The 26,881-nt window shown below is 34.4% G+C and overlaps 1 protein-coding gene and 1 pseudogene across 1 annotated transcript; one reads left to right on the top strand and one right to left on the bottom strand.

Annotated features, from left to right (window-relative positions):
• The first annotated feature begins 22,502 nt into the window (after positions 1-22,502).
• On the top strand, positions 22,503-23,392 carry LOC145035853 (aquaporin SIP1-1-like). The gene is made up of 4 exons (XM_078984357.1): positions 22,503-22,544; positions 22,589-22,865; positions 23,154-23,190; positions 23,326-23,392. The coding sequence occupies exons 1-4, from the start codon at positions 22,503-22,505 to the stop codon at positions 23,390-23,392; spliced, it is 423 nt and encodes a 140-aa protein (XP_078840483.1).
• A 1,616-nt stretch (positions 23,393-25,008) lies between these two features.
• On the bottom strand, positions 25,009-26,469 carry LOC145037097 (fatty acid elongase 3-like pseudogene; annotated as a pseudogene).
• Positions 26,470-26,881: the final 412 nt, after the last annotated feature.

Raw genomic sequence — 26,881 nt, 5'->3', positions numbered from 1 at the left:
GTAACTACGTATTCATGCGATGATACTCTAACCCTTACTATGACTTATGATTTATGGCGATGTTGTAACTACGTATTCATGCGATGATACTCTAACTCTTACTAGACACATATTTAGGGAGTAACCCCCGAATCAGTATTGTCTATGTGATGTAGGTGATGCTCCTTAGGAAACATCCTTAGGAACAAATATATAAGAAAATACAATTTAAGGAGATGAGAGATAAATACAATGTAGGAGATAACCCTTAGGATGAGTCTTTAGGGAAGTTTAAATGAAGAAAAAGGGGATGGGTAATCGGGTTAATTGAAGAAACAAATTAACTATATTATTGTGGGTTGAAAATCCTATGTACTCACCAGGTTTCCCAACTTGACCCACTCAGTTTATTTTTATCATTGGTATCGATATGAAGCTACATTACACTGAGAGAATAAAGGAGATATAAATGACTAGTGTAAATGAATGTAAGGTCTGTTTATACTTATGTTTCTGTATTGACGATGACATCCCAAAGTTTTAATATAAACAAAATACATTTCTTCGAAAATGCTTTGATAATATATCTATCATGTTTTTTGGGAACAAACTCTACAATATTATTCTTTAAAATGACTACTATGATTTTCAAATATGAAAAAATAAAAATTTTAAAATGACCGTGAATTTGGGGATGTCACAGTTTACGGGAGAAGTTCCCGATATAATTCCACTTTCGGAGTTAACGATGGATGAACATAAGAGGTTAATCGAAGATCCTGTAGCACTTGTTGACCGTAAGACGATGAAATTATGACACAATATGTCAACTTGGTGCTTATGCAATGGAAACATACGAATGGGCTGAACCTCACATGGCCAATAGAGAGTGACATCATGAGTCGCTATCCACATTTGTTTGTTGATGTTGATTCTGGGACAGAATCATCCTAAGGAGGAGAGAATAGTAACGCCCATGTTTCTAGGCTAAGTATTACAATGATGTAATAGTTAGGGTCAACAATTATAACCAATTTTGAAGTAATAAATAGGAATTATTTGAGTATTATCTGATTATGTGATTTTGTGTGCATTACACTTATTTATAACAATGTAATAAATTAATAATAAAAATAAGCATCAAAAATAAAATAACAGATAGACCCAATATCTTTAAATAAAGTTGACGTAGTCGTAACAAGGATTCCGAGGATATAAGGAATGCTGAAATCCGACTTATAACGAATAAGTTATAACCTATCAAAGTTTTGCGGCAGAACCGACACAATGCTGGGAATCGTAAAAAGTGAGTTTGCGATAAAATACTTTTTAGCCTTAGTGATCTAAATGAAATTCCTAGTATACATTAAACCAAGAGTGTGTATAAAAAGAACGTCCAAATCTGACTTTGTATGTGGAAGTTATGATTTTTCTAATATTTAGCATAGGAGTGCACGGCCTGAAATTCGAATTTTAGGTCGACCAATTTTTAGCCGACACAATCTAAATGCGAATCGAATATCTCGTTATAAGAAATCAACGATATAAAGATAGACGAAAACAAACATCGGATGACAAAGTTATGAATTTTTAACGAACTTTATTTGTCTACGCCTATTAAAATATAACTTTAAATAAAGTCAGAATTAGCCAACGGAGTCTAGAAAAAAGTCGTAGATTACATTGCCACCTATGCCTGGATATAAAGAACATCAAAAACAGAGCTCCTATGCGAAAGTTACAAAATTTAGAAGTCAGGAAGAGGCTAATGTGAAGGGGGCGTGTGGCTTAATCTCGGCCCTTGCTTTCTCCCCACAGTCTAACATGCAGAGCTGACACCTGCCCCCTCGTATGCGCAACGTACCGAGTACGTGCATTGTACTAAGTACGTGTAGCGTACTCCGAGGATTACGCCTTGTGTGGTCCGAAGCCGGCCCCTATAGATAGTTGTGAGGGTACCCTCATTTCTTTACACCTTAACCCTTCTTTATCTCTCAATACTCCAAAACTTTCCCTCCTTTTCCCTAATACTTCCTAAGTGCTAGAGGTGAGTCCCGGAGTGCCAGAAGGCTCCGAAAAGAAGAACTTTTAGCTTGGAAGTTCTTCCCCCACAGAGCCCGATTCCTAGCCAAACCCCCTTGTAAGTATGTTATGCTTACCCTACTTTAAGTATAGCTTATGTTTAAGTTTATTATCATTATTATAAACCTAATAATAATATATGTGCTAAATATTATAAAATATAAAGTTTTATTATAACATGTTTTAACTACTAGCGGTACGGGGAATTTGGTATGAAGGGTCGCATAGGGTCGTTGGATTTCAGAACAGTTTTAATGCCAAAATGATCCTGCCCTCTGGTGTTTCATGTTTGACCCCTGTCTGTACATAGTAGTTGAAAAGTATTGTTTAACACTTATAACACAATATCGCTCGTAAATAGTTGCAATAAATATTAAACTAAAATCTAGTGGTAATAATACTAGGTTTCGTCGAAGGAAAATAAAATTGTTAGAAGCGAAGCACTGCCAGAGTTTGGAGTTATCACTTTAACAAGCGAGTGCATAGTTACTTTCATCTTACGTATAGATCTGAAGTATTTAATATAAATTATTTGCTATTTGTGCATATTATATGTGTACTTGATATTTATGTTGGATGAACAAAATATAGATGTTTTATTTGATTTAAACTGTATATGTATTGTATACCTATAGTTATGATGGGTAAGGATGGGTAGATGGTATAGATGATCAAATAAATGATGAGAGGCCTCGATTTTTAAGATGATCTAGTCATCTAGCGGATTATTCATGACGACCACATATTATTCTAAACAATCTAGTGGAATGTTGGCAGGCTCGCAACCTGTAGGTGTTTTTGAACTATGTCTTCACCATGTGTACTCCATCCCCCTCATGGGTGCCTTATTTGACATATATTGCTAAGAAATCCCCTAAGCAATGTTGTCATCCTGATAAAATCCTTAGGTTAGGTCCTTTGAATTAGATGTTTTAGGGACAGAAAGTGAGGATACAGGAACGGGTAATCGGATCGATTGATTGATGAAATTAATAAACTTAATTATTGTTCGTTGAAAACCCAATGTGCTCACCAGGCTCCCAAGTCCGACCCACTCAGTTTTTGGTATATAGTTAGTGCTAAGAGAGAACATGAGTGATGATCTGATGAGAGATCAATGGATTATAGGCCATTAGAATAATAGATGTTGTAAGGCCTATGTTGTTTCTGTTTATGCTTTTGATCTGTATTGACAATATCATCCCGAGGTTTTTAATATAATGAAAATACATTTCTTCATAAATGCTTTGATAAATTATGCATCATATTTTTTTGGGAACAAATTCTGAAAACATTTTATTCAAAAGTATACTCTAATTTTCAAATAAAGCATAAACAAATCGGTCTTTTCTAGCTGTGAAATTGAGGATGTCACACTTCAACTTCTTCAGAGATCCATTACTCTGAAGACACGATTTTACGTTTCCCCATCCTTTACCAAGACTATTGATGAGCATAAGACTGTATTCTAGTGGAGTTCAGACTATCTCATGAGTTGTCATTTTGTTGACGACGATTCGGTACCTATTAGTGGCTAAGGCAACTGATTCGTCACGAGTTTTGGTGAAGTTATTTAACTCATTGACAACCAACGTTAAACGCTTATCCTTCATGTTTTCGTAAACATCGAAAAGGTCTTAAAGAGTTTCCCAAATCTCTTTGGAAGATTTTCACAACTTAATGTGCTCAAAAAGAGAAGGAGGGACACCAAACACTATCTCAGAAAATGCAACTTGATCTGCATGTAGCTTTTCGATGTCGGTAGCAGTAAGAGGTGCATGATGTTGTTCTTCTTGGCCCAAGAGATTTGAAGCAACATCTCTTATGGTTTGTCTAACTAAAACACGTGCACCTTCTTTCACGGATCTGCATATTTCTTCACCTTTTTCGTTACCATGTAAGAATCTTTCCATTCTGACTTTCCAATGATCATAGTCTTCAACAACTAGCAGTAGGGCACGAGAAGGGAAACCCACATTATTTGCTATTTGCATTGAATACATTTATTGAGAATTAGGAGCATCAATTGAAGTTAAGATATTTGAACAGAAGCGGTATATATAAGAACTTTTATCTTGAGCACATAAATGATTGAAATACCAATGTAGTTTCAAATCAACTATAATCTGTTCTTATGGATTCAAAGAAAAACCTCTCAAGCTCAGATACTAATTGTGAGTACTAGAAGCAATTTATAAGGACAAGGTTTGAAAACTCAAACTATGAATTAATCGTTAAGATCAACATCTGCTCTTAATATAAATGTTCCCATCAAATCTAGTAAACCAGTTGGGACTTGAAGCGAAATATTCAACAAAGTGTTCAAGTAATAAATGAAGAAAACTTAGAGTATAATCAATGCAAAGATATTTAAGGAACAAGAAGAATGTCATGAAAGAAATCAACTTGAAGGAAAGTGAAAGTGGTGTGAAGAGAATAATTGATATTATTGGATTATAACTTTGAATTGTTCACACACCAAAATAGTAAAACATTCACTCCTTATATAATTGAGGAAGAACATAGTACAAACCGAGGAACATTGTTAGGACTAAACAATAATCATTGTTTGACAAACTGATATCTAAAAGATACATAAAAGTAAGTCTTATGAACTATTACATCAAAGATAAGACAAATTTAGCCTAACATAGCTAAGCTTAAGGAAAAGTAAGATAGTTTAGAAATACCAAACATTGTTCAAGATGAAAGATGAAAAATCCACAAGTCTTTAAAATGTTCTTGAAAGAAAAGAGTCTTGTTCTTCCTAAAGAGTTCTCCCTCCTTCTTTAATGAATATATAGTAAAATACCCCCCAAAATCGGATTTAAAGGTTGTCCAAAAAGTATCCCACAAAACTTCCCAAAGTTGAGGTCTCGCACTTCCGCAATCCTCTTTTTTGAATAATCTTCCACAAATCCTGCAATTAAGCTCAAAAGACTACAAAGTACATGATAAAGATGAAAATAACGAAAAGAGAAAATATGTATGACGATTAATTAAAATGAGATTAAATGAGCTAAAATAAACTAGGAAAAGAAGTAATAAAATGTAAGTATCAATATGAGACAACCCAATATCAACCTTAATTGAACTATGTATTCCCTTTAAGTCTTAGTTTATAAGTGAACAATATTATAAAAATTATAATTGAGTTCCAATACAATGTTCTTGGTTATGAAATATCATTACAATACAGGGCATAACTAAACACTTATTCAATTTGCTTTGAAATAAATAATCATTTACAAATAGGTTGTAGCTAAACCAGATCACAATACCGATAATTCTTTTTCAATACAGTCTTCATGTTCATGCACGTCATGCCCTTATCGTAGGCACACGCGCCTTAGCATATAGGGCAAGGGATGTTTCTTATCGTGATACATGGCCTAATATGGGTGCATTTTCATCACCTTTAGCAGGTAATTCTCAAAATATTTGAAAAAATATATCATTCGCATACGAGCTCCATTTTTGGGGTTCTTTACATCCCTGGTTCTGTATCAACTTCTACTACAACTTTCCTTTAGACCTCAACAACTAATTCACTTTCTATTTTTTTATAGTCTATGAAGGTTACAATATAAAAGACTGCAAAATTCATAACTTCTTCATATGAGCTCTGCTCTCGATGTGTTCTTTATATCGACGGATTCAAATTTACGAGGACATCAACTTTTGTTTAGATTGTTTTGCTAACAAGTAAATGATTTTCATTTCGTATTTTATGAAACACATCGTTGTATTGTCTCGAATGCAATGTAACGCTCACATATTCGGGCTAGTCAATTTAGAGACAATAAGCGCCAAAAATGACTTTTTATGGAAGATTATTTAGAATGAATAATCTTAACCAAGTAATATTATATGTCACAAGGGTTCCGTACATATAAGGAACACCGAAATCCGAGTTATAACGAAGAAGTTATGGCCTGTTGAAATTTTACGACTAAATACCCACGACACCGCGTAACGTATAAAGTGAATTTTTGATAAATTACTTTTTAGCCTTACGGATCTAAACTAAAGTCATAATATACATTCAACTGAGAGCGCGCATAAAAAGAACGTCGAAATTTGACTTCATATGAGGAAGTTATATATTTTCTAAGATTAGGCATAGCAGTATGCAACCAAAAATTTGAATTTTAGATCGATCGATTTTTAGCCAACACAACCTAAATGGGAAGTGAAGATCTCATTAATAAGAACTAAATACTAAAAAGACCGACGAAAACGGACGTCGGATGACAAAGTTATGAATTTTTAACGTACTTTACCTATCTAGGCCTGTTAAAATAAAACATTAAAAATAAAATCAAAATTAGCCTATGGAGTCTAAATGAACGTTGCAGTTCATGTTCTGCCTATGCGGTGGAAGAAAGAACGTAAAAAAACCAACTCGTATGCAAACGTTACGGATTTTAGAATATAATTAGTTTTTGGAATGATCTGCGAGTGACACGTGGCAGAAATCGTAACCATTGCTTCTTCCCCACACCGTGCCATCAGATTGTGACACTTGGCACTCAACTCCACGAGTTGGAGGCCCTAAAGTCAGTGAGTTGGTCTAAATTCCACCCTATAAATAGAGGCTCAAATCTCTCATTTCTTTACACCATTCTCAATCCTTCTCTCCCACCACTCCCCCCCCCCCCCAAACCCTTAAGTCTTTTACCTAGCACTTCCTAAGTGTTAGAGGCGAGTCCCAAACCACCAGAAGGCTCCGAGAATAACAACTTTACGACTCGGAAGTTCTACCCCCGTAGAGCCCGGATCCTAGCCAAACCTCTCAGTAAGTGAGTAAAACTTACCTTACTTTAAGTATAGCTTATGTTAAAGTTCAATATCGTTATTATGAACTTATAAACAATGTATATATTATAAAATATAAGATACTTGCGGTATTGGGAATCTGGTTTGAAGGGTCGCATAAGGTTGTTGGATTTCATAAGTGTTATAATGCCAAAATGGTCCTGCCCTCCGGTATTTCATGTCTTGCCTCTGTCTGTACATAGTTGTTGAAAAGTATTGTTTAACACTTATAAAACAATATCTCCTGTAAATAGTGGCAATAAATATTAGACTAAAATCTAGTAGTAATAATACTATGTTTCTGTTGGAATAGTGTCTAAGGCTGCAACTATATTAGGCAAGTATTTGATCCGGTTGTGCATGGTCCTTTTGGGTTGCCTTCACCATAGCAACTTGATGGATGATTTGTTAAGAGAGAGAAAATATTATAAGGAATAATATATGGTTATTTGATTAATATAAGTCATAGATTAACTGGAATTAGTTTGGTGACTTAAAGAGATTAATTAAATAAGAGGGTATAAACTGTCAATTGTTTGATAGTTACACTTTAGACTATAAATCCTTATCCAAGATAGGATGGACGATTTCTAGGGCTTGGATAAGCCAAAATCGTCCATAGGGTTATCAAGGAAAGGATATGGATTAACTTAAAGTCTAAGTTATCCAATTAGGGTTAAAGCTGTAATCCTTAAGGAGTCTACAAGTATAAATAGACCCTAGGGGTGAGGGAATTCGACACACCATCTATAGTAGAGTTACTCTGGCCGAATTCCTCCCCTCTCCTCTCTCCTAAATCATCCTTCTTGCTATTGGTGTTTGTAAGCCATTAGAGGAGTGACATTTATGACTCTAGAAGCTCCAAGACAACAAGATCAACAAGGAATTCAAAGGTATGGTTCTAGATCTATTTCAATGTTGTTATTCAACCTAATTAGCCATTAGAAGTCTTGGATTCAAAGCATGTTTAATTAGAAAGCCTAGATCCGAGCATTAGGGTTTTGCATGCGCACATAGGAAAGTTCTTATGGCTAAAACCCATCAGTGGTATCAAAGCCTAGCTTGGTTTTCTTTAAATTGTTGCTTGATTAACTGAAACAAACCTGCAAAATTCAATTTTTTGGTTTTTGAGTCATGGACTCGACGAGTTCCAAAGTGGACTCGGCGAGTAGGCCTGACTCGGTGAGTCCCTTTGTGTACTCGGCGAGTCCGGGCGTCAGGATTAGGCAAAACCGGGATTTTTTCATGTTTATCTTATGGAAACTTACCTTAATCATATTAGATCAACACTAATCCGATTTTTTGATATATATGACTATAATCTTGATCTAATTAAAGATATTTATCATCTAATAAAATATTTAATTTCCTTATATGATAATTGATTAATTATTTTGATAATTATCTTAAAAGAAATCTTGGATAAATCAAATATAGATAATTAGGATATTAATTGTTAATTGGAATTATTTGTTATTTGATCCTCCATGTTTTAAATGTTTAAAACTTGCCCTCAAGTTTTGAAATTTATATTTGTGATTAAAAGTTTTAATTTAGACAACTTAAATTTCAAACCCTACGTTTTAAAAGGTTTAAAACACAACCTTATACTAATATGATATTACTAGAATAATATATATATGTATAACTAAATGCTAGTCTTACCGTTAGTAGGCCCCATTCACGAAGCCGATCTATAAGGTGGGTATAAGGTTGCGGCCTATAAAATGGTGCTTAATGGGTGTACTCTCACACCCACCGCTTGCTTGATTGGTGGAGGGTCGTTAGCCGAACGGGTAGGATAGGGCAACCTCATCCTCTCATTAAAAGTATAATAAGAAATACAAAGTAACTACACGTTTTAAAAAAATTCCCAATCTTAGTTACTTTAGGAAAAGTGAATTGATGCAATCCCATGAAATTACACTTTGCACCCTTGCTAAGAAGTTAGTGGAGCGTGTGTGGTTTACCGGCACACTAATTGGTTCTAAGAAAAGGTGGCAAAGGGTGATTGATTGTTTATCATAGTTCAATGGAGCGTGTGTGGTTTACCGGCACATCGAATAGATGATCGTTACAATGAAGGCACCATGTGAATTTGCATGGTAATTCACACCTGCTTTGTGATCCTCGGCATCCCAGTCACAAACAAGAGGGCCATATCGAGATTTAAACATGCCATTGAATAGTTTCAATGAATCTCATCCGAACCTAGGAATTCTCAATACACTTAGGACTAATAGTCTAGCTTTTTTAATGGAGAATTAGTGAATCGTCATTCACTTACCTTCAATTTATTTTCATGTTAGATTACGGCATCCCTTTTCTAATATGAAAATGTTATTGTTGGATCCTAACCCTAATTTTTCTTATTGGGTGATAATTAGGGATTCCTATTCTAATCTATCTTTGTCCTTTCTATAGATGTCGAACGCAAACAACGATGCTGCTAGTTCTTTCACATTGATGAGCCTTTGCCAAAAGGTCACCTTCGATGGAACGAACTTTAGCGAATGGATAAGATACATTCGCACCATTGCTCGCTATGAGGATAAGAAGTATGTCCTCGATGAAAAGCTTGAGAAGATCAACCCCGAAATTGCTACTCCGGCCGAAATCACCGCTTTTGAGACTCATGAGCGAGATGCAACGAAGGTACATTGCATCATGATTGCCACCATGAACTCTGAATTTCAAAAGTCCTACGAGGACATGTACCCATACGAGATGCATCAAGACTTATTGGAGAGATACCACCAAAACGCGAGACAAGAGCGTTATGAGATTTTCACTAACATGATCTCCGCTAAGATGGGTCATGGAGAATCTCTTACTGTGCACCTGCAAAAGATGCAAAGGTATGTTGATCGCCTTCGCAAGTTAAATGTTGACTTTGGGGAAGACTTGGCGATCGACATGGTGCTTCACTCTTTGCCTCCGATGTACAACCAATTTAGGATGACCTACCACATGAACAAATAGGAGGTCACCCTAAGCAAACTCCAAGGTCTTTTGAGGGTCGCTGAGAGCAACTTCAAAGACAAGTATGTTGCACCTACTCCCAATCCATCTGCTGCTCCTGTCTTGGCAATTGGTCAAGGAAAGGGAAAGAAGAGGAAGGCTTCATCAAAGAACTACCGCAAGGTTAAAGCCCGAGATGGTGCCTCTTCTAGTGGGACCAAAGTTGATCCCACTAAGCCCTATCCTAACCCGAAGGAGGCTGAGTGCCAACACTACCACAAGATAGGACATTGGAAGAGAAGCTGCCCAGAATACCTGCAAGAAATCAAAGAAGGAAAGATCAAGCCATCTTTCGCAGGTATATACACAATTAAATCTAACGATTCTAATCATGCTATTTCTTGGGTTCTTGACACCGGTTGTGGTTATCACATTTGTTCAAATGTGTAGGGACTAAGAAGAAGTAGGGATGTGGAGCAAGGAAGGATCAATCTAATCATGGGGAACAAAAGATCGTCGTCTGTTACCAACATTGGAGTGTATTCTTTAGTGCTTAGGAATAATTTATGTTTAGATTTGAACAATTGTTGCTATTCACCAGAAATGGCTAGAAACATCATTTCATTTCATGGTTTATATAGACAAGGATTTAGATTTTCTTTTAATAATGAGAATGGTTCTATTATGGCTTATCTAAATAGTGTCTTTTACTTTGAAGGTATACCGTGTAATGGAATATATGAAACTGTTATGATTGTTGATAACTTAGGAAATGATGTTTTGAATATTGATTCTTCCACTAGTATGGATAAAGCATCCTTGTGGCATTGTCGTCTTGGATATGTCAACAAGAAACGCATAGCCCAACTCCAAAAGGATGGAGTGTTGGAGTCATTCGACCTTAGGGAAGATGACACATGCGAGTCTTGTTTACTTGGAAAGATGAATAAGTCACCCTTCACGAATACTTGTGAAAGGGGTGAGGGGCTATTGGACCTAATACATACCGATGTATGTGGACCCTTTAGATCAACCACGAAGGATGGGAACCGCTTCTATGTGACTTTTACCGATGATTATAGTAGATATGGGTATATCTATTTAATCAAGCAAAAGTCAGAAACCTTTGAAAAGTTCAAAGAGTTCAAGAATGAAGTGGAGAATCAATTGGGCAGGAAAATCAAGATGCTTCGATCCGATCGAGGAGGAGAGTACCTAAGTCTTGAATTCCACGATTATCTCAAGGAGTGTGGAATAGTTTCGCAATTGACGCCTCCTAGGACACCGCAGTTGAATGGTGTGGCAGAAAGGTGTAATCGAACCTTATTGGATATGGTTCGGTCTATGATGAGTCGTGCTTCACTACCTATCTTCTTTTGGGGGTATGCCTTAGAGACTGCCGCCCATATCCTTAACCGAGTCCCTACTAAGAAGGTTGCCAAAACACCTTACGAGATGTGGACGGGGAAAGCTCCCTTGTTGGCACACATCAAGGTTTGGGCTTGCGAGGCTTTCGTAAGACGAGATACTCATGACAAGCTTGAACCTCGAAGTGAGCGATGTATTTTCATCGGCTACCCACAGACATACTTTGGATATCTCTTCTATAGACCGAAGGACAACGTTATCTTTGTTGCGAGGAGAGGAGTTTTCCGAGAGCGAGAACTCATAAGCCAAGGAGATAGTGGGAGGCAAATCGAACTTGAAGAAATTCAAGAGTCGATAGATGAAGGAACCTCTACCGCTGGCATTCAACCCGAGGAGGAAACTCTGGTTGAACCGATTGACGAGTCCTTACCTCTTAGACGTTCCGATAGTGTTAGAGTTCATCCCCAGTTTTATGGTTTTCATATTACTACCGAAGGGGACACGTATATTAGTGATGGTACACTAGTAAATCTTGATGAACCTAATAGCTATAAGGAAGCCATGGCAGGCCCGGAGTCTGCGAAATGGAAAAAGGCAATGAATAGCAAGATCCAATCCATGTACGATAACCAAGTTTGGAATTTGGTTAATTATGTGCCCGGACGTAAGACCGTTGGGTGCAAATAGATCTTCAAGAAGAAGACCGACATGGATGGGAACGTGCACACGTATAAAGCGCGATTGGTTGCGAAGGGATTTACTCAAACTCCAGGAGTTGACTATGATGAGACCTTCTCACCAGTTGCGAAGATTAAATCTATTAGAGTGATGCTAGCAATTGCCGCATTTCATGATTATGAAATTTGGCAAATGGATGTCAAGACCGCCTTCCTTAACGGAAAGTTGGCTGAGGATGTTTACATGGCTCAGCCAGAGGGGTTTGTGAATCCGAAGCATCCAAATAGAGTGTGTAAGCTTGAGAAGTCCATTTATGTACTTAAGCAAGCATCTCGTAGATGGAATCTTTATTTCGATGAGAAAGTCAAAGAGTTTGGATTTGTACGAAGCGAAGACGAATCTTGTGTATATGTCAAAGCCAGTGGGAGTATAGTAAGCTTCCTCGTTCTATATGTCGATGACATATTACTCATAGGAAACGACATCCCGACTCTGTAGGAAGTCAAGTCCTGGCTCAGGAAGTGTTTCGCTATGAAGGACCTCGGAGAGGCTTCTTACATTTTGGGAATACGGATAGTAAGAGAAAGAAGTAAGAGACTAATTGGACTTAGTCATAATAGTTACTTAGAGAAGGTACTAAAACGTTTTAGTATGGAAAACTCAAAGAAGGGAGAACTACCGATACAAGGAAATGCCAAGTTGAGTAAGACTCAAAGTCCGAGTACTGAAGCTGAAATAGCAGAAATGAGCCGAGTACCGTACGCTTCCGCAGTTGGCTCAATCATGTACGCTATGACTTGTACTCGCCCTGATGTAGCCTTCGCTTTGAGCATGGTTAGCAGATATCAAGGGAACCCTGGCAAAGCACATTGGATTGCGGTAAAGAACATCCTTAAGTACCTTCGGAGGACGAAAGAATGGTTCTTAGTCCTTGGAGGGAGTGATGACTTGAAGGTGCGAGGGTATAGTGATGCCAGTTTTCAGACTGATAGGGACAACTACCGTTCGCAGTCGGGCTGGGTCTTTACCCTAAATGGAGGAGCAGTAACTTGGAAGAGTAACAAGCAAGAAACCGTAGCTGATTCAACGTGCGAATCAGAGTACATCGCAGGAAGCGAAGCGTCGAAGGAGGCAATATGGCTAAAGAACTTCATTGGTGATCTTGGAGTTGTGCCTGCCATAAAGGAGCCCATGGAGATTTTCTGTGATAACGAAGGTGCGGTTGCCTTGTCCAAGGAACCGAGGGATCATGGTAGATCAAGACATATCGACAGAAAATATCACTTAATTAGACATCGTGTAGAAGAAGGACAACTCATAGTTAAGAGGATATCATCAGAAGATAACCCAACAGATCCGCTTACGAAGGGACTGAGTAGGGTTAAGCACTTGCAGCATGCTAGGAGTATTGGGCTGAAGGATGATATTAGTATAGATTAGATAGTATTAGAAACGTATAATAGATAAATGTAATTAACATTTGATGATTAAATAAAGGAGTTTTATTTATAAGTAAAGTTACTGTCATATGTTAATTGTTTAACTATTGTTTCACTTTGCATGTTTTGACTTCCAGAATAATTGAATTTATTAGGAATAATCGAATTATTCAAATTGTCCACAATCGTTCATATGTTGGAAGTAGATATGAATGAAGATTGTCATGAATTGGTGTGTAAATTGTCTAAATGGTGTTAGACATAGCAAGGGTTGCTGCAACGTTCATGAGTGCTTATGAACTGGTTTTGAGCATTGGAACAAACCCGCGCTTGCTGGAATCACTTTATGGAATACGATATAAAAGGTAACCGCAAGACGATAATATCATATAGTCTTAAAACCTAGATATATGGTTTATTATTTGTTAATTGATTGTACATTGATAATGCGAAAACGCATCAGTAACTTGGTGTTATAAAACGCATTGTTGTGTATAGTTGGTTAATGAATAAGTAAATGCATATAAGTCGAAGTTTATCTGTAATTTTTATCCTAAGAGGGTAGAAGAGATATCTTGGCCACTCGATGATTTGATTTGACTTATGTACCGGGCCCGGTCAGAACTGAATTGATGTGTTTGATTAAGTTCTATGTCGAATAAATTGGAGATCGAGAAATCAAATGCTAGACTAACCATTCCATAGGATTGTCAGCATGATATCTAACAGAGGACTGTACGATCCCTTATCTAAAGGAAAAGATTGATTAGATCAGAGTTTGACACCATCTTTGAGAGCTATGATTGCAAACCGAATTGTACTTGTATAGTTACTAGACTTATCCAAGTGGGAGACTGTTGGAATAGTGCCTAAGGCTGCAACTATATTAGGCAAGTATTTGATCCGGTTGTGCATGGTCCTTTTGGGTTGCCTTCACCATAGCAACTTGATGGATGATTTGTTAAGAGAGAGTAAATATTATAAGGAATAATATATGGTTATTTGATTAATATAAGTCATAGATTAATTGGAATTAATTTGGTGACTTAAAGAGATTAATTAAATAAGAGGGTATAAACTGTCAATTGTTTGATAGTTACACTTTAGACTATAAATCCTTATCCAAGATAGGATGGACGATTTCTAGGGCTTGGATAAGCCAAAATCGTCCATAGGGTTATCAAGGAAAGGATATGGATTAACTTAAAGTCTAAGTTATCCAATTAGGGTTAAAGTTGTAATCCTTAAGGAGTCTACAAGTATAAATAGACCCTAGGGGTGAGGGAATTCGACACACCATCTAAAGTAGAGATACTCTGGCCGAATTCCTCCCCTCTCCTCTCTCCTAAATCATCCTTCTTGCTATTGGTGTTTGTAAGCCATTAGAGGAGTGACATTTGTGACTCTAGAAGCTCCAAGACAACAAGATCAACAAGGAATTCAAAGGTATGGTTCTAGATCTATTTCAATGTTGTTATTCAACCTAATTAGCCATTAGAAGTCTTGGATTCAAAGCATGTTTAATTAGAAAGCCTAGATCCGAGCATTAGGGTTTTGCATGCGCACATAGGAAAGTTCTTATGGCTAAAACCCATCAGTTTCGTCGAAGGAAAATAGAATCATTAGAAGTGAAGTGTTGCCGAGTTGGGAATATCGCTTTGACAAGTGAGTGCATAGTTAGTTTCATCTTACACATACATATGAAGTATTTGATATAAACTACGTGTTATGTGTGCATATTATCTATGTTCTTGATATCTATGTTGGATGAACAAAATTTACATATTTTATTTGATTTAAACTGTATATGTATTTTATACCTATAAAAATATTGGGTAAAGATGGATAGATGAATGATGAGAGACGAAAGATGATATAGATGAACATTAGAAGCTATGGACTTAGTGTCAAATAGATAAACCACGATAGCTATAGACTTAGTTCCTTACAAATGAACATTAACAAGTATGGACTCAGTGCCTTACGAATGAACGTTAGCAGCTATGGATTCAGTGCCCCATAAATGGATATTGGATGCTATGGACTTAGTGCCTGTTGGATGAACCCTGGCAGCGATGAACTTCGTGCCTATTCTTTAGGACGATCCTCGGGAATAAATATTGTGGATTAGATGATTCTTAGGGAATGTACTTGAGATTAAAGAAGATAAATGGGGATGGGTAACTAGGTTAATTGTTTGATGATGAAACATAATAATTATATTATTGTGGGTTAAAAATCCTATGTACTCACTAGGTTTCTCAACCCGACTCACTCAATTTATTTCTATAACAGGTATCGATACGAAGCTACATTACACAAAGATATTAAAGGAGACGTAAATTATTAGTGTAAATAAGATTTGTTTATGCTTATGTTTTTGTATTGTCGATGACATCCCAAAGTTTTCATATAACCAAAATAAATTTCTTCGGAAACGATTTGATATATATGTATAATGTTTTTATAGGAATAAATTGCACAATATTATTCTTTATAAAGGGTACTCTGATTTTCAAATAAGCATAAATAATTTTTTAAAATGACCGTGAATTTGGGAATGTCACATTTAAAACTACCGAAAATTATAACTTTTCCATACGAAGTCAGATTTTGGCGTTTTTTATACTCACGGATTCGTAATTACGATTACTTCAATTTTTTTAAGATTGTATATCCTAAATAATATTCTATTTAAAAGTGTTATTTTATTGCTCAATGATAAATTTATAATAAGATTTTTCTACAAATATTATGCACCATAACATTTGTCCACATAACATGTATACAATAAATAAGTATTTATATAACTTGTAACGCATATGAAGAAAAATTATCATATTCGAGGATTTAATTAGTCAATAAAATGGATAATTATAACTAAAATTTCTTAAACGTTTATCTCTAATTTATGGGCATTACAGAGGCCACATTAGGCCTAAGGTGTAATTGATCCAAACAAAGTCGTCAAAACAAAATATTCACCTTTCGAGGAATAACCTTATCCCACCTTGTTTCTCCACTTTTATCCGGTAACAAATGTATCCATCAAGTCGCAGTTACACTAAATCCACAATCACTAATCCACTCCCTTATCCAAGCATCATGTTACAAAGAGACTTCAAGATCTCCACAAAGACAACATGGCACCAAGCTACTCATGTTTGAGACCAACCCAAAGTTGTTTGTGCCAGTTCCAAACCCAATTGTCTTTTATAACACACTCCTTATTTGCTTTGGGCCAAAATACGGGATGCCAAGCTAAGTGAAAGGGAATTTATTAGGGGAGAACCTAAGTATTTTAGCATATTGGTTGACATCTTCAAATGTAACCCCCACCCCAAACATGCAAGACTTTTGTAGATTCAAGTTCTATCCTAACAAAAGATAAAACCAATTACACACCATAATAAATGTTCATACGATTTCATAAAACCATTTACCTTATCAAAAATACATCATTTTCATACTACATCTTTAGTTTCCACATGAAGTCTCTTCGTGACTAAAATCAAGAGAAAAGGAAGATGGAGAATCTTTGTGTCTCAAGCCTGTCTCCAGCATGAATTCTTTCGATGGGCTACTATTAATAAGAACTAAAGATCTATCCAATACCAACAAATAACTGATCCAGGTACTCTAGTTTTCGCCAAAGCCCAAGAATCGCATGATCTAAAGTAAATACTCACGTCATAAAGAATCATAGGCTTTTGCGAAATCAATCTTCAACAACAACATACGTTTTTGTTGTTTTCTATACAAATCAACAATCTCGTTCACCCTAAGAGGACCTCCGTTGGCCTTTCATGAAGGTTAATTATTCAATACTCACCACATTATAATCTTGTAATACATCCCAATTAAGCTAATAAGATGATAATATGTGGTCAACATTGGGCTATCCACTTCCAAAATTGATTTTATAAACAAGGAGTTATGTTGAACATATATATTTTCAATTTTTTTTAATGAAATCCATTAGTTGGAAAGGAAATATTATAAACAAACCATGCCAATTTATGAAAAAATCAGTTTCATTAAAACTGGTTTAGTTTTTTAACCAAACATTTGATTTATTGTTGGTTTGAGATATATCATACATGAAACCATATTGGAACTAGTTAATCAAAACGACTTAAAATCAGTCTAAAAAGTAGTTTAAAACCTTTAAAATCCACATTTTATATAGCTGCAATTTATTATTTCTATTGATCACTTCTTCAAATTGGTTTTGGTACAAAGTTCTGGATGTTTCCCAAGAAATGTTAAGACCATTTAAACTATAATGGATCATCAGGAAATACTTTTTTATAAATTAAAAGTAAAGAAAATGACATTATGAATCTATAGATAATCTCGAATGTTTGAAAAAATAACTTACATCATGGTGAAATGATGAGTTTTGTTTATTGTGTCGTTCTTGATTATCCATCAAATAGAAATGATACATGGGGGTGGCCACGTGATCCCTCTAAATAATACTTTGTAAAATCGTTAAGAGAATCAATTTCTCAATCATAGCAAGTCCCAATGAGTTTAAGGATTTTGTGTATACCCACAACACCAAGAGCGTGATGGTGACATAGCATGACATGAGTGGCATAAAAATATCCCCTAAGGTGTGGAAGAGGTTGGGCACAGTGTGGTGCGGATAGAATCACAACTTTTCACACGGATGAGGGGAGTAAAATGGTAAAAAAAAAAAAAAAAAAAAAAAAAAAAAAAAAAAAAGAAAGAAAGAAAAATTGTAATAGTTGAGTATTTGGATTTTTTTTTCTAATATTACCATTTTATACCAATAAATACTAAGTAACCATCTACAACCTTTCTTTATGTACTCTTTATTATTTATCACAATACAATTGTATTTAAGCTTGAAACCCAAACACACCAAATTTTGATTCTTCCATCGTTCCTTAGTTCTAAACATAATGACCCGATAGTACCTATAACTTGATTCACCAGCAGTGTCTTCATGAATTTCTTAAAAAGGTTACCAATTCACCATCAACACCTTTTCCAACAACTATTTCTACAAACATTTTTCCAACCAACCTTTCAACCTATCCTTACCAACAACCAAGACTATTCCAGCCAAACACCTTCCAACAATAATTTCAAGTTTCTCAAGCCAAACTTATGCCGACTGTGATTTCCTCTCAAATATATCTCATTTCGAATTTCCCCTCCTGAAGTGATATTGTACAAGTGTTGAATGAATGAACCCATGTATTTAACACATGTACAATTTGAGGATAAAATTTTTAACACACACACACCAAAAAAAGAACCGGTTGAAGCTGATTAGTGGTATTTGGTCCAGTTCCTAACTATCCTAATCCAAAATTTTTGGTTTTAAATTTTGGTCTAATTCGGGTTGGTTTCGGTACTGAATATCTTCTTAGATAACACACTTCCTAGTAGAACCAGATAAAACCAAAATCAATTTGAATCGGTTAGTAATATTTGGTCCGGTTCTCGATTCCTAGAATTTCCCAGAACCGATTGGAATCGGTTAGTAATATTCGGTCCAGTTCTTGATTCCTATAATTTCCCAAATCCGGTTTTTGGTTCTTTCGGGTCCAGCTGGTTCTGGACCAATTTACATCCCTAGTACAATCTCACATAAAGAAGGGAAATAGCACCTGATAGATATATTCATGACTTTGTCAAGAAAAAATGGAAAAAATCAATTTTTTATACTTTTTTGACGAAATTACAAATAAGCCCACAAGAAGCCATTTGAGATTTCATAGGCTATTTTTTTTTTTTTGGCTATTTCACAGCAAATGGTTAAAAGATTAGACTAAATTATCTTTTTCTCAATTTTATAAAGATAAGTTCTCTTAATAAAAATATTATATGACAAAATAAATAAGCTCTAAAATTGTTAATCATTAGGGAAAATGACTTATATGGGTAACTATCGTTCAAAATTGTTCAAAAAATATTTTTCAAGTTTGGTGTGTCCAAAAAACATCATCCAAGTAAAACATTTGTACAAATAACACCAACGAACTACATTCTTTGTTCAATTTTGACCTTGTGGTAACCGGTAAAAATAAGTAAAGGAAAAAAAACAAGAGGAAATGACTCAAATGGGTAACTATGTTTCAAAATCAATCAAAAAACACTATCCAAGTTTGGTATGTTCAAAAAACACCATCCAAGTAAACTTTTTGTACAAAAACACCAACAAAATATATGTTTTGTTCAAATATTACCCACCGGTAACTGGCTCTTACATGCTAAATGATGACTTGACTTAACTATTATGACATGACATAATAATTATTGACAAAAAAATAAATGATATATTCCTCCTTTAAAAATCGATTTAGGGTTTCTTCATGAACGTATGACTTCTTCTCCTATGATTGCTCTTCTTCTTCTAAAGTGATTATCTTGAACTCAAGTCTAAAACCCTAATTCTTGACATAAAGGAAAAAAGGGCTCCTTTACTGCCTCAATGGGCCTCCCTCTCCCTAAGGACCAAATCCATAAAAAGCCCAAAAAGGCATCCAATCCCAACTACAAGGCCTCTAACGCCCAATATGATCCAAGAACCCCCAACATGGCTTTAATCCTAAAAAATGACCTGCTATGCTACAATCAGGTGGGCCTAAGGCCTAGGTTAAACAAGTACATGCAGAAGGCTCTTTGATCCAAATTTCATGCCAGTACTCCCGACGTACTCCTAGCATACGCCCTGCGTACTCGGCTAGAGTCAAGAACCACTAAGCTTCTGAAGCCCATAAATTCTTCATTCTAAGTCCGATTTGTCATTCTTTATATCCACAGGAAGGAAATGAGAAGCTCTAAACTTCTATCAACTCTCCATTGCCTTAAATATTTTCTAGCATAAACCTAAACTTCATAAAGGCTCGAAATGATACTTACTGATATGCCCTTGGGCTCCACCACAAACCGAACACTCGGTCCCCACAACCTACATTATCCATCACCAAATTAGCGTTACAGACACCACGACTTGTTACAAACGAATATAAATTTGAATACATCGTTCACAAGTATTGGAACCATATCCCAGGAAACATGCAAAAGAAACGATACGAAACAATAAAATAACAAGGAATGGACAGGAGACGTGTCTATCTATAGACCGGAAAATAATAAATGAAGGACCAGTCAAGACTATAAACTCTTCTAACAATAAGCAGCCTATAAATACCCCAAATATATGATATCCGAGGCAGAGTAAGGTAAGGCAAAACAGAGATAGCATACATAGCATTAAGGTAACACTAAGAATCACAATCTAATTTAGGCATTGGAGAGCTATGTCGGGGTCCAAATTAGATTGCGATTTCGTTTCCGAAGGTCATAACCGTTGGTTGGACCCCGGAATGACGAAATCTAATTTAACATTAAGGTAACACTAAGAATTGAAATCTGAAGGCCATAACCCTTGGTATGGCTATCTGATGCCTAAATTAGATCATGTTGATATGGAGAATGACGAAATTGGACTTAGAATGAAGAAGTAGCCTTCGAAAGATTGGTGGTTCTGGACCCTAGTTGAGTATATTGGGCGTACACTAGGAGTACGTCGGGCGTACTGGCTTGAAATCCAGATCATAGAGGCTTCAGCATATGTAGGACGTATGTATGGACTTGTTTAAGTTAGACCTTGGGCCCACCTGATTGTAGCAAATCATTTTTTGGGCTTAAGGCCATGTTGGGGGTGTTTTTTGGACACACCAAACATGAATGATATTTGTTGAACAATTTTTAAACATAGTTACCCACATAAGTCATTTTCCCTAATCATTATGGTTGCTCACGTAATGTCATTACCACTAAAAGGGAAAATGACTTGTGAGGGGTACTTATTTTTTTGTCTTTTTCACATTTAGGTAAATTTCTTTTATACATATTTGACCATTAACTTGTTAAATGTGTTCACATGTTACCATTGTAACAATGGTAACATGTGAACACATTTAACAAGTTAAATAGTTAAATGTGGTAAAAAAATTTGCCTAAATGTGAACTATTTTTTTTTACAAATTTCTTAGGACTTTTTAAAAGTTTCTTACAATATTTTTATGATATGTTTTTCAAATAGTTTTTTTCTAATACAATGTTTTAAACTTTGCTTACAATTTTTTTTAAAACTTTTTTTTATACTTTCATATAATTTGTATACAAATGCTTTTAAACCAAATATTTTCTAAACGTTTTAATTTTTTTCTTACAAGTTTTTAATTAATTAATTAATTAATTTTTTTTTTACATTTTCATACAATTTTTCATAACTTTCATACTACTATTTCTAAACTCTTTTTTACAATATTTTTAAAGTGTTTCATAGATTTGGTATGACAATTTAATACATTTTTTAACATTTAAAATGCTTTCGTTAAATACTAGTTTAGAATGTTGTATTACAAAAAAAAAACTTTATAAAATTCTAAATTAAAAGTAATAATTTTTTTTAATTATATATATATATATATATATATATATATATATATATATATATATATATATATATATATATATATATATATAGAGAGAGAGAGAGAGAGATAGGTTCAGGTGTTTAAACTAAGTATTGTGTTATCGTATACATAATTGTGGGCCTATCAAAATTAAATGAATATTTAAATAATTAAATAAATAAACAATGGTAATTTAGTAATTTGATTAATAGCTTCCACAAATAGTCCCTATAATCATGCTAGCATTCATTTTTAACCTAATTTCTTTTCTTATATACACCTTCATCGATTACCGCCTCATTCAATTACCGATGTTGGATGACTTCGAAGAGGCGGCGTCGACAACAGCAGTCAGTAGACACAGCACAGCATAGCCAGGCGCAGGCGGCAACAAACCTTCAGTCTTCTCTTTGTCTTCTCTTTTGTTCTTCTTTCGATGGGTGTCGGAGGGCTGGCTTCCATCGTGTTTGGATTGATTGCCGATGCCTTTAGTGGCGCTAGCTTCAATGTGATCGGTACAATTGCGTTTAGTATCTCCGGTGCTCGTGGCGACGATGATAACCTCATGTCCACCGCCATCTGCTTTCCTGCTCAAGTAATTTAACCAAAAATTACTTTTCATGGTCGTGATTTTTAACGAATTAAGGGTTTCCAATTCCCCAAATTGTTAGCTTACAGTTGAAATTGCGAAAACAGATTGTTACATTCAACTATGAATAGTGTAGAATTGGATCAGTTTTTGTTGATTATTGGTGTTAAACATGTAAAAATAGTGTTTGGTTTCTAAATTGTTGACAGGTGATTGGTGCAGCTGGTGGTGTGATGTCTCTTTTGGAGTTGATGCCATTAGAGTACAAACATCTGCTAGAAGGACCTACTCTAAAAGTAGATTTGCATACTGGAGCCATTATTGAGGGAGTTTTGACTTTCGTTATCACTTTTCTTGTTCTCTTGATCATCATCAAGGGTCCTAACAACTTGTTCTTGAAGAATTGGATGCTTTCCATGGCAACTATGGTGGTGATTCTTGTTGGTTCAAGCTACACAGGTCCTTCAATGAATCCTGCAAATGTAAGTATTACAAAACTCTTTCAGTTTATAGTTAACATAGTTCCTTGATCCCCATATCTGATCTTTGGCAAGATTAATAATTCTTTTCACCACCTGTATTTTGGATTGCAACATGAAAAAAAGAAGAATTCATACGTAACTATGATTTGAAGCTGCCCGCAAAATATATTTACATGTATGTAATCCTTTGGTATGCAATAATCAACCATGGAATGGAATTGAGCATTACAACGAAATGGAATGTGATTCTGGATATTTTTTTTCTTATTGTTACTTTTTGTAAATAATGCAGTGATCATCAAGCTTCGGAATAGGGGGGATACAACAAAGTGAACAACTCTCTTGCTTCACTTTATTAAAAAAAAAAAGAAATTGAAAATTAATTTACATTTGTTATATTGTTTTATTAGTGTTGATTACCATTATTTTTAATGATCAAATGTTGAATACTATTATTTTTGTAGGTACAAAACGAGAGATATCAAAGCAAAATATGGTACATATGAAGCTTCCAACATTCTACTGGAATGAAATCTTAAATTATGATTCTGCCAGAATGGAATTGTGAATATGAACATTGTATGGGATGAAGATAAATAATAACCACCAATCTTCCAAAAAGAATGGATTATTCTATCAAAATAGTATACAATATAATGAAAAATAAATAAATGTAATAGTATATTCTGGAAGAATGATTTATATATTGTGTTTTTTTGTTTTTAATAAGTGTAACATTCTCATAGAATAATATATAATTTTGATTTTTCTTTTTCTAAGAATGTAATGAATTTTTTTTAACTTGTATCCAAATTTTGTTAATCTTCAAGAAGTTTATTAAATCAAAAGATATATTATGTCAGAATGTGTATTATTGTATGGTTTAATCATATTTATTATTTTTTAATATGTTGATAAAATATTCCGTTAGAATTTTCGAATTCAGAGAATTATCGTACATACAATCAGATTTTTAAAATTAATAGAATCTATTTTCCTTAAAATATGCAATTTTCTTTTTTTAAATTTATGTTAATTGACTAAAATACCCTTAGAATGAAATTAGAATGTATTTTTTAATTATATTTAATTTAATAATATTTATTATTCACTACCCAAAAATAAATAAAATGATTGGCCCACAGTTATGTATACAATAACACCATACTTAGTTTAAATAGAATAACCTAAGCATATATATATATATATATATATATATATATATATATATATATATATATATATATATATATATATATATATATATATATATATATATATTGTTTTTCTTTTATTTTTTACGAAGTATTTTCTTTTTCTTTTTTTAAAGACCTTTCATGCTTATTATTACATATTTAGTTTGATTTATTTTATTGTTAGATACTATTTAATTTAAAAAAAAAAAATACATATGCTCAAAAACAAAAGAAAAAATATATATAAGAGGGTATATAAAATATTTCACAAAAAAAAGTTAATTAAAAAGTAGAGTTTAGAATTGATCAATATTTAATTAATATTTATAATAGTAAGCTTTTGCTAAAAATAAATTAATAGAAAATTAATTTGTGAAAATCAAAAGACTATAAATAGGATAAATAATCAATCATTATAGATATTTTAAAAATAACATTTGGAAAAATAATATATAAACAAATATGAAAAATAAAATCGCTATTAAAAGTGGGGAAAATGATTTATTAAGATAATTAACTTAGACTATAAATATGATAGATAATCAATCATTATGAATATTTTAAAAACAACTTGGAAAAATAATATAAATAAATATGAAAAATAAAATCACTATTAAAGTGGAAAAAATGAATTATCAAGGTAATTAACTTTACGTTTTATTCACATTTAGGCAGAATATTTTAGAATATTTTTTATATACAGTTGACAATGATAATATGTGAATACATTTAATAAATTAAATCGTTACAAAAAAAACTTGTTTAACTATAAACAAAATAAAAAAGATAATTACCCTGTTAAATCATTTTCCCCCACTAAAACTATGATAAGCTTAAAATCAAACGGTAGTTATTTGTACACAATATTTTTAACAATACACAATTATATAAAACATAAATTGTTGTGGATTCCTAAAAAAAATATTGTGCAAGGACCCAAAATCAAATGTATTTTCTTCTGAGTAATAATTTAAGTATTATAAAAACTTTAAAAATTGTTATAACAATTTACATTTAACATTATATAATGTTTTGAACAACAAAAATTTATACAAATAGCATGAAGTATCTAACTAATAACTTGACCATGAATCCAATGAATCAATCGACCAACACTAACACTAAACCTAATCAACACTATTAATCTACAAAATCGGATATTAAAAATTCAACTCGAAACAAAACAAACATCTTGAAATTCGTATTATTTTACATTTTCCTCTATTGATCTAAAATTGTTATAATATATGGTAGATGCCACAAGAAAATTGAAAAAGGGGAAAAGTGTATAATAAATCACTCACCTCTCAATTTCAAATGTCTTTATTTTTAGCACAACCAATGGGATTCAACTCCATGATTGCAACACCATAATCAGAATCCAGATTGAAACCATCGCCGCCGTACTCCGATAAGGACTTCATCATCATCTTGTTCTTCTTCTTCTTTCCCAGATGACTCTTGACGTAGAAATTTAAGAACAGGAATAAAATGGCGAAGTTGAATACAGAATTAAACCCCCAAGCTCCAATTCCATTACACCCACCTTTCATCAAGTGTAGAAGGAGGACTCCGATATGGCAAAGGAGATTACAACCGAGCAGTAGCATCTGACAATTGATTACGAACGGGAAACAGGCGCTTCGGAAACCGATCGCCGTCCAAAATCTGTAACCGTAGACGACGGAGTAGATCGATGTTGTGAAAAGGATTGCGAGGATTTGGAACGATTGGGAATATTCGAGCCAGATAAACGACATCATGATGAGAATGGAGTGGTTGAAGAGGCGGAAGAAGGAGAGGTTGCGGCGGCGGAGAATGGCGATGAAGGTGCGAAGCGTGTGAAGAAATCGCGTGAGGTAGAAGATGTATGACCAGAAGAATACGCGTCCGGAAGGGCGCGTGCCTAGAGGAAAGCAAAGGAGCCATTGGAACGCGGTGGTTTTATTCCGGCGCCAGAACCAACGCGTGTCTCGGATCTCGGCGGCGGCGGAGAAGAGGATGCCGGTGAAGATTGTGGCGGAGATGAGAGCCATGGACAGGGAGTGAATCGCCGGGATAGGGCCGAGTGGAACCGGACGTCGGCGGTTGAAAAGAAGTAGATTAAGGAGGAGGGAGAGGAAGATGTAGGCGGAGATGGAGGTGAAGAGGAACGACCAAGTAGAACCCCACGATTGCGTATGATTCCATCTGAAATTCACGATCGATGGGTGCTCCGATAAGTAATACATTAATCTCTCTTGAATCATCTCTATGGCAATAACTTTGAGATATAAAATAAGGATTCGGGACACCAACCACGGTGGTTATGGCGTTGGTCGGTGGAGGTTTATGACGGTGGTTTACGGAGGCTTTTCAAGAGTTTAGAGAGAGAACGTTGAAAAGGACATTAATGATTAGCTTTTGTGGAGCTATTGGAAGATATTTATACCCCTTTTTTAATTGTCAAAGTAGTCAAATATAATATATATTATTCCTATAATAATTTTGCCAATTATTCGTTGTAATATTGTACATAAATAATAACAAGATGAACAAAAAATCGTTTTACTCATATATATTTACGGTATATTATATTAAATTAAAATTCATAACATTTAAGTGATGTTATTCTTTTAGAATGGTTGACATATTAAAGGCTAGGTAAAAAAGAGCAAGTATTATAATAGTAAGTAGGAAGTTAGGATTTTGAAGCCAAACAATCTCATTCCATTTCGTTTTTCTATTCCTATTAAATATCCAAATGAAATAGTATTGTTTAATAATTTAATGAGACAAAATCTTTGTAAACTTATTCTAGACTGAAGATAAGCTCATTCGAGAA

The sequence above is a fragment of the Lactuca saligna genome, chromosome 3 (genome assembly GCF_052625555.1).
Source record: "Lactuca saligna cultivar CGN05327 chromosome 3, ASM5262555v1, whole genome shotgun sequence".
NCBI classification, from domain to species: domain Eukaryota; kingdom Viridiplantae; phylum Streptophyta; class Magnoliopsida; order Asterales; family Asteraceae; genus Lactuca; species Lactuca saligna.
This window is presented reverse-complemented; position numbering and strand designations above follow the sequence as displayed.

Bases quoted from the DNA above. Each gene is read 5' to 3' on its own strand.
- LOC145035853 (XM_078984357.1), top strand. From the start codon at position 22,503: ATGAATAGTGTAGAATTGGATCAGTTTTTGTTGATTATTGGT. The intron at 22,866-23,153 runs GTATTACAAAAC...TAAATAATGCAG, and splicing joins AATGAATCCTGCAAATGTAA to TGATCATCAAGCTTCGGAAT. The intron at 23,191-23,325 runs GTGAACAACTCT...TTATTTTTGTAG, and splicing joins AATAGGGGGGATACAACAAA to GTACAAAACGAGAGATATCA.